The 9413-nt window shown below is 42.0% G+C and overlaps 1 protein-coding gene across 1 annotated transcript; it reads left to right on the top strand.

Moving 5' to 3' along the window:
- The first annotated feature begins 5482 nt into the window (after window positions 1–5482).
- On the top strand, window positions 5483–9188 carry LOC127429737 (carotenoid-cleaving dioxygenase, mitochondrial-like). The gene is made up of 12 exons (XM_051678868.1): window positions 5483–5549; window positions 5642–5834; window positions 5928–6157; window positions 6225–6340; window positions 6424–6526; window positions 6629–6757; window positions 6870–7030; window positions 7135–7302; window positions 7425–7562; window positions 7681–7863; window positions 8831–8941; window positions 9054–9188. The coding sequence occupies exons 1-12, from the start codon at window positions 5513–5515 to the stop codon at window positions 9168–9170; spliced, it is 1686 nt and encodes a 561-aa protein (XP_051534828.1). The 5' UTR covers window positions 5483–5512; the 3' UTR covers window positions 9171–9188.
- Window positions 9189–9413: the final 225 nt, after the last annotated feature.

Raw genomic sequence — 9413 nt, forward strand, 5'->3', positions numbered from 1 at the left:
TTTATCTTGGGAGTACATGAGTATGTCGTCAATGTAGGCAATGACACATTTGTTGAGGAGGTCTCTGAAGATCTCGTTGATGAATGACTGGAACACAGCTGGTGCGTTGGCCAGGCCATAAGGCATCACCTGGTACTCATAGTGCCCCCTAGGGGTGATAAATGCAGTTTTCCACTCGTCTCCCTCTCTAATACGAATCAGGTTGTAAGCACTTCTCAAATCCAGTTTTATGTTGATGCGTGCTTCTCGTAGTTGCTCTAGGGCAGATGGAACAAGAGTGAGTGGGTACCCGTACTTGATTGGCACTGTGTTCAGTCCTCGGTAGTCAATGCATGGACGGAGCCCTCCATCTTTCTTCTCAATGAAGAAGAAGTCTGCTGCAGCTGGTGAGGTGGAAGGACAAATGAACCCCGAAGCTAAAGCCTCCTCGACGTAAGTCTCCATGGCTATGGTTTCAGGTCTTGACAATGGATAGGCTTTGCTCCTAAGAGGTGTTGGGTAGTAACTCAACAGCGCAGTCCCATGGACGATGAGGAGGTAGTTGGGTTGCCTTGATTTTGCTGAATACCTCTGAGAATTCAGAATATTCCCTGGGGACCTGGATTTGAGCTTGGTTCACAGGACTTTCAATGCTAGTAGTTAAACATGGCATGGTGACTGTGACATGAAGAGCATTTGACTGACAATAATCTGACCATTGTTTTAACTCAACCTGGTTCCAGGAGATGATGGGATCATGGATAGCCAGCCATGGATGACCCAGAATGAGAAGATGCTTGGGTGAGTTGATGACATAAAGAGATATGGACTAATGTAACTGGAACAGTTTGGTGAGTGATGCCTGTGCCTATAGGTGCATTATTCCCTGCAGTGATGTTAATGGTGGGTATACAAGGTACTGTAGGGATATGGAGTTCTTGTACTAGATCTTGGTAAATCAAATTCACAGCAGCCCCTGAGTCGACTAGTGCAGAAACACATTTCAGTTCATCATGAAAGGAGAGTTCAGTGTGAAGAGAGAAACTGTGGTGTGTGGGAGATGAAATGTTCTTGGTACTCACAATAGTTCTAGAGTCTGGATATTTCTTGCCTTTTTGAGGGCATGCTGAGTTTCGATGATTCATCTCACCACAGTAGTAACACAGTCGCTCCTTACATTTCTCTGGTGAGCCATCAAATTGATCAGGAAGAGCGAATCTTACCGGTGTAGCTTGTGGAGATGGAAGAGAATGGATATAGCAGGTGAGGTTCTCATTTGCAGCTCTTAAGTTGTTCAGTTGCTCCTGGAAACTTTTGAGAAGTTCGCTCTGGTGAGCGAATGCAGCCTGGAGCTGAGTATCTTCTGCTGGATTCACTGGTGGCAAAGTATTCTGTGAGGGACTCGACATGGAGGCGAAGGTAGAATACAAATGCAGGAAGTTTATTTACAGTCAGCATACAAATCCAAAACACAAGGCAGAGACGTAATCGTTGAAGCAGGCAAAGTAGTTGTTAACAGGTAATCAGTCCAACCAGGCAAACAGAGCAAAACAGTAATCCAAAATAGGTAATCCAGTAAAGCTGGCACAATGGTCATAACAAGCAGGCAATGAAACAGGCAGTGAGAATAACGCTTGGTAAGGCAGTAAAACTGGCAATACTTCGCAAAGTAACAACGGAAAAGCATAGCTATTTATATGATACAAACAGAAAGTCTCCATAGAAGAAACGGGTCAGTGTTAGTATTCGGGAGATAGCTCCCTCTGGCGGTCGGCTGAAGTTTTTTGTCTTTTGTCATCAGTTTGCCATAAACTCTGTTTCCCATGTTGCACTGCCCTCATCACTGCCATCTGTTCCCAATCTTCATCACCTGTTCTCCATTCCCTCATCATCACCTGTTTGTATAAATACCCTCTAGTTTTGCTTCCTCATTGTCATTTCTAGATCATTGTTACTTGTGTGAATTTCACTACAGACAACTGTTATTTTTTGTAACCTTTATTTTTATCGTCTTCTATGTATTCTCATCTTCTTTGTGGATTAAACAGAGGCTGCATTTAGATCCTGCTCCCTTGTTTCATCACTACAAAACATGACAGAAGAACTGACCATAAATGGATCTAGCGGCTGTAAGAATTTTCCTCCTTACGCAAGGGGACCGTCCAGTTGAGGATCACGTACATGAGTTTCTTGAACTGGCTAATTTAGTGCACTATGATGACCGTTCTCTGGTGATTTTCTTCAGAGCCAGTCTAAATAGTGCACTAAAGGCATGGATGCCTACGGTGGATCCTCACTGGACGTTGTGCGACTACGTGGAGGTGGCTCTGAAACTTTGTGGCTCCCCTTTCACTGTGGGTAAGGAGGATGAGGACATTGAATCCTGCCCGTATGCCCACACTGTGTACCCTTCCTCCTCCACTGGATCCGTCCAGCATCATGGACTCGCTGGTTCCGTCCAGCACGATGGCCCCTTCTCCTCCGTTGCCTCCACCCAGGACATTAGCTCCTCCTCCTCCTTCTGATCAGCTGGTTTCCCCCAAGTCACCGGCTCGACCAACGCCCCCAGTGACTTCCCAGACAAGGGGATCTGTCGACCCTCTGACTCTGCCTTGGCCCTTCTGAGCCCTGGATTCTGCTTTGGCCCTCTGATCCCTCATCATCACCTCGGCTATATGTCCCCTCGTCTCCACCGTGGTCCTCCAGCCTATTGGCATCACCGGGGTCCCTCGTCCCCCCAGCTCCGCCTTGGTACATCAGTAACCTGGCTTCGCCTTGGCTCTCCAATCCTCTGACTATGCCTTGGCTCTTTGATCCTCCGGCTATGCCTCGGCTCTATGATCCTTCGGCTCCACCAGAGACCTTCATCCCTATAGCTCCGCCTCGGTCCTCAGTCCCACCGGCTCCACCTCAGTCCTCCGAGCCTATGGCGCTGCCTTGGTCCTCTGAGCCTCTGGCTCCACCATGGTCCTTCGAGCCTTCGGCTGCTCTCTGGGCACTAAGACCCCCAGTTCCGCCCCTCGAGCCTCTCACGGCTCCGCCTTCCATGGCTCTGCCCCTCAAGCCTCTCACAGCTCCACCTTCCATGGCTCCGCCCGCCTTCATCGAGCCTACCTCGGCTCAGCCATCACCCCCTGAGACTCCTCCTCCGACGGCTCCACCCTCTAAGTTTTCACCTCCTGCAGCCAAACCTCCTGACACTGTCCCTGCTCTGTGGCCACCTCCCAGGCCTCCTGTCCCTGCCCTGAGGCCACCTCCCAGGCCTCCCGACCCTGTCCCTGCCTTGAGGTCGCCTCCCAACCCTTTCCCTGCCCTGAGGCCGCCTCCCAGGCCTCTTGTCCTCCCGACCCTATCTCTGCCCTGTGGCTGCCTCCTAGGCCTCCCGACCCTATCCCTGCCGTTAGGCTACCTCCCAGGCCCCTTGACCCAATCCCTGACCTGTAGTCACCTCCCTGGCCTCCTGATCATCCCCAGACTCCTCCCTGGCCACCAGATCATCCGCCATTCCTCCTGGACCCCATAATCATCCCCTGGATCCTTCCTCATCATCTGCATCTTCCTGCCCTCCTCTTCCATCTGTGGGCACCAGGAGTCGCCCTTTGGGGGGGGTGCTGTCACAGTGTATCACTATTATGTTCTCAAGGACTCTTATATTGATATAGTTTTTTGCCTGATGTCATCAGTTTGCCATAAACTCTGTTTCCCATGTTGCACTGCCCTCATCAGTGCCATCTGTTACCCATCTTCATCACCTGTTCTCCATTCCCTCATCATCACCTGTTTGAATAAATACCCTCTAGTTTCGTTCCCTCATTGTCAGTTCTAGATCGTTGTTACATGTGTGAATTTCACTACAGACAACTATTATGTTTTGTAACCTTTATTTTTATTGTAACAAAGGTGTGAAAATTCTTTGTTATGCTGAAGATCCGGGTTCGATTTCTGCCTTTTGTCATACATTATCATGTCTCCACTTATTATTTCCTATAATACTAATTAATATTTCCTATAATACTATTCCTCGCAGTGATTTGGCCACAGTGAAGTTCGGGGAGTTGAGAGAAGGATTTGATCTGGTTAAAATTAACCATGGTTTTATTGTAATATTGTAGTAACCATGTTTTTTGGTGGAAACTATCGATGCAGTTAACCATGGTGTTACTACAGTAATATGTTGTTAATATAGTAACCATGTTTAATTTTGTGGTTACTATGATTTTACTACAAAATACCATGGTGATCCTATGGTTACTTTAGTAAAACCATGGTTCATTTTTTAGGGAAGGTTAGGGTTAGGGGTTGGTGTAGGGTGTCTGAGGAACTCTAAATAAACACAAAAACAATGCTGCAGTGATGCCACTATACTGTATGTTAGTATTTCAAGGTATAATAAGATCTGCCACTATTTGCACTAGAGTGCATATAGCATCCAATGATATTTGCACTTAGTGCAAAGAAGATGCTTTTTGTTGCTTTTTACACTTAGAGTAATTAGCTTCTGCCGCTTATCTATAAACTGGTGTGTTCAAATAAAGCATGCAGGTGCTTCTAGAGGAGGAAAAGTGTTATTCTCATGGTATCAATGGTATTTCACCATACAACATATAATTCCATATAATGCTGTAATGTACTGTATATATGGTTATTCTAAAAATAAACCATATGCAATTCTGAACTATTTTGTTTTGCACTGGATGAAAACTCTCTTTTATACAACACAAGGCCCATTCATGAAACATGAGGCACTCAAGAGACAAAAATAACATGTATCTTTTTCTAACCTAAATGGCATTAACTTATTTTAAAAGGGCTATTTTGTAACCTAAATCAGACTCTTTGTTATTTTTTCTTTTTTTTACTTGGAGGTCTTTGCTTTTACTTTAACTATGTATGGTACCCAAGAAATTACTGAAATTGAATGAAAATCAGTAGTTCATGGTAGCAGATTTGACCATTGGATTCTGTGGTATTAATCCAATCTAACTGATTTCTTCATAACATAGATTTCAGAGTCATTACTGTTGTTTTTTCCCCTTTTCAGTCTGAGGTTAGTGAAGTTATGACAGAATTTGTTGCTTACTTGGGAATTTCCCAAACCGATTAGATTGATTTAATAGACAAGTCTTATGTTTATTAGATTTTAAACGCTATTAAATACATATTTAAATATAACTGCTATTTCTTTTTAATTACCTGAAATTGATCAAAACATATATAGGCCTACACATACTTTGTCATAATTGGCTTTTCAATTCTAGCTGCAACTGCAAGCTAAATATCCTATCAGAAATTAATCCAGCTATTCATAAGTGCATTAGCAGCATCTGAGCACACAAAGAATAATTAATTCAGTTGATTGAGATACTAATAATAATCCTGGACTGAATTCTTGTCTGTACTTTAAAATTGCATAAGCACCATGTGATCCAAAAAGATGTCTTTATAAGGCAGTCTTGGCAGCAGAGGGAGTCAATCATCAACGGCTCTTGAAATCTTACTCATCGTCAGCTCAACAAGCCACCATAAGCAGACCATGTCTACCATAAACCATCTCAATAGATACAGCCCTGGTAAGACATATTCTTAATATACAAAAATGTTGTGTTGTGGCCAATTTGTGCAATTTTGTGAATTTGAAACTCTTTGAATATTTTCCAAATAGGCTGGAAGAAGGCAAAGAATAAAGATCAACATTTCACAGATGTACATGGTCTCCCATGCATTGAGAAGCTGGTGTGTTCAGTGGATGAAACAACAGAGCCCATCGCAACCAAAATTACTGGTAAAATACCCTTGTGGATCAAAGGCAATTTCCTCAGGAATGGACCTGGAAAGTTTGAGTTTGGAAGAAGCAGGTGAGTAGCATGTGTTCCTTAATAACCTTGCATATTTATACCAATTTATACTAAACACTGGAAAATAAATGAGCTATTGTGTTTGCTCCTCAGTTTCAACCACTGGTTTGATGGCATGGCACTTCTGCATCAGTTCCAAATTGAGGATGGAAAAGTGACATACATGAGCCGCTTCCTGAACAGTGATTCTTACAAGGAAAACACTATGAATAACCGCATTGTGGTGTCGGAATTTGGCACAGTTGCAGTGCCGGACCCCTGCAAGAACTTCTTCCAGCGGTTTCTCTCTCGCTTTGAGTTACCAAGTAAGTGTGAAGTATTTGGTTTCCGATTAAATTGGCCTGAATATGTTCTGATATGCAAACATCCCAACTTTCTCTTCCCACAAAGAGCCAACTGACAACGCAAATGTGAGTTTTGTCCAGTATAAAGGAGACTACTATGTCAGCACAGAGACAAACTTCATGCACAAAATAGACCCAAAGACACTTGAAAACAAAGAAAAGGTATGCATAAACGATGTAGTAATCAATAAAACATGTTTGTATGGAGAATAATCCAAGTAAAATGTGGAAATCATTGTTTGTAGGTGGACTGGAGTAAATTCATTGCTGTTAATGGAGCCACAGCTCACCCCCATGTGGATCCTGATGGAACCACATACAACATGGGCAACTCTTACACCCCTAAAGGTTTGTCAGCAGTTTACATCTAAGTCGGACTCATTGAACAAATAAAAGATAGGTAGTGTTTAAAAGTGAACTTTATATTTGAACTCTCAATTTTATCCTCAGGTGCCTTCTACAATATTATAAGAGTGTCCCCAAAAAAAGAGAATCCAGAGGATACCTTGGAAGGAGCCACAGTTGTTTGCTCTATCCCCTCTGAGGACAAGTCCAAACCATCCTACTATCATAGCTTTGGTAAGTGAACAGTGCTCAAAATCTGTCATTGGTGAATATATTTTTTTCATACACAACTTTTAAAACAAGTTGACAACTATAACTTTATTGAAATTGCACATTGTTATTGCAGCCATGTCAGAGAACTATGTGGTATTCATCGAACAGCCAATCAAAATGGATCTCTTGAAGATTGTGACAGGCAAACTGCGTGGAAAGGGAATTAGTGATGGTGTATATTGGGACCCCACACTGACCACAGTTTTCCACGTAATCAATAAGCACACGGGAAAGGTAAAAACTGCAGACTGGTAACATGTTGTGTGAAACTGTCATTTAAAAAAACCTCTGGCATCTTCCGAAACATTAATGAATGACTCTGCTTTATTTTGTTACAGCTGAGCTTTGTCAAATATTACGCAAAGCCTTTGTCAACCTTTCATCAGATAAATTGTTATGAAGAAAATGGTTTCCTGATCATGGACATCTGCTGTTCTGATGATGGCCAGGCAATTAACAACTACATGATACAGAATTTAAAAAAGTCTGGGGATGCTCTAGATGAGGTAAAACCTTAAAAACATTTCATACATCTATGTGAAAATGCCACCTTGTTCCGTCTGAACACATCACTTTAAGTGGTTCCATATACAGTAATTGCTGGTTAATTACTTGGTAACTTTACTAGGTATACAACACCATGTGCAGAACCTTCCCCCGCCGTTTTGTCCTACCGGTGAATGTGGACAGTGACACACCCTGTGGGCAAAATCTCAACACATGCTTGAACAGCACTGCCACAGCTATTAAGACAGACAAGAACAAGGTTGGTTCATGTGATTAACCTCTTTGTATTTTATTGAGATGTTATCTAATGAATCTTAAGTGTTTCTACTCTAATAGAAACATCTATAGTAAGTGTTTTCCATGTATTTTTGTACAAGGTGTTTTGCACTTATGAAGATCTTCATGGTGAGGATCTTCATGAATATGGAGGTATCGAATTCCCACAAATCAACTATTCAAAGTACAACACCCGGCCCTACCGTTACTACTATGGATGTGGCTTCAGACACCTAGTTGGAGACTCTCTTATTAAAATTGACCTTCAAGGCAAACAAATGAAGGTTAGTTAATGGGATAGTTCACCTAAAAATGAAAATTTTCTCAGCATTTACTCACTCCCATGCCATCCCAGGTGTATATGACTTTCTTTCTTCAGCAGAACACATCTGAAGAAAAATAGAAAAATATCTTTGCTCAGTAGTTACTTAAAATGCAAGTGTATGGTGATCAGTCTTTTGAAGCTCCAAAAATCACAGACAGTCAGCGTAAACCTCATCCATATGACTCCGGCGGTTAAATTAATGTCTTCTGAAGTGATACGATTGCTTTTGGTGCTTAGAAAACCAATATTTAAATACCTATTTACATAAACCATTGCAGCCAGCAATGCCAGTAGCCAGCAGTCAGCAGCCGTATATGCATTCAAGAGAGTGCAGATTTCACGTGGTCTCTCTTGTGACAAATTCGCAATCAGAAACAAATACATATCTAAACCAAAACCAACAAAGCTTCTGTACAGCATTCCTCCCACTCAGTTGTAAACAGTGCTGCTCTTCCGGGTGTGTGGCACGTGCGTCAGTTCTCGTGGGAACATGCCAACACAATTATGTCACACGAGCATACCATTGCTGACCGGAAGCAATGCTTTATACAGTAGTTAAAAACTATTTATATTTTTTGCACCAAAAGCGATCGTGTTGCTTTAGAAGACATTAATTGAACTGCTGGAGTTGCATGGATGATGTTTACCCTGACAGTTTGTGAGCTTTTTGGAGCTTCAAAAGTCAGATCACTATCCACTTGCATTTTAAGGACATACTGAGCAAAGATATGTTTCTAATTTTCTGCAAATGTGTTCTGGTGAACAAAGAAAGTCATACACACCTGGGATGGTGAGGGTGAGTAAATGAGAGAATTTTGATTTTTGGGTAGAGTACCCCTTTAAGAGTGTTAAGTGTATAACTACACATTTTGTAGTAATTGGAACTTTTAGCTTAACTAATATATATTTTTAAAATGGTCACACAGGTGTGGCAACATTCAGGCCTGTATCCTTCTGAACCAATCTTTGTCTCTTCACCTGATGCTGTAGAGGAGGATGATGGAGTCATTTTGTCTGTGGTCATATCTCCTAATCAGGTACGGAATGCTACATTTCTCAGTGGTAGGCAATCAAATGTTTGTTGTCTTTTTTTTAAACAGTGAGATACTGTAACTATAGGGCTATACTAATGAGTCATTATCTGTCTAGGACAAAAGCACATTCCTTCTATTGCTGGATGCAAAAACATTTGAAGAATTGGGTCGTGCGGAGATACCTGTCAACATTCCATACGGTTTTCATGGGGCTTTCCAAACTATAAACTGAGGATCACTTTAAAAAAGGAGACTTTTTTTTTTAAAGGCTATACTTTAAGACATGAGAAGCCATACTTTAAGACTACTATGCTGTGGCTTTGATATAGTATTCTGAAGTACTTGATGATTATTATAGATCGATTTGCATCTTGTGTCTGGTTAGTGTCCAGTGCTGTCGAAATGTTATATCTTTGAAATATACTATAAATGAATATTAAGATCATCTATATAAACCTGCAAAGACTCTTTTGTA

This window comes from Myxocyprinus asiaticus, chromosome 39 (assembly GCF_019703515.2).
Source record: "Myxocyprinus asiaticus isolate MX2 ecotype Aquarium Trade chromosome 39, UBuf_Myxa_2, whole genome shotgun sequence".
Taxonomy (NCBI): domain Eukaryota; kingdom Metazoa; phylum Chordata; class Actinopteri; order Cypriniformes; family Catostomidae; genus Myxocyprinus; species Myxocyprinus asiaticus.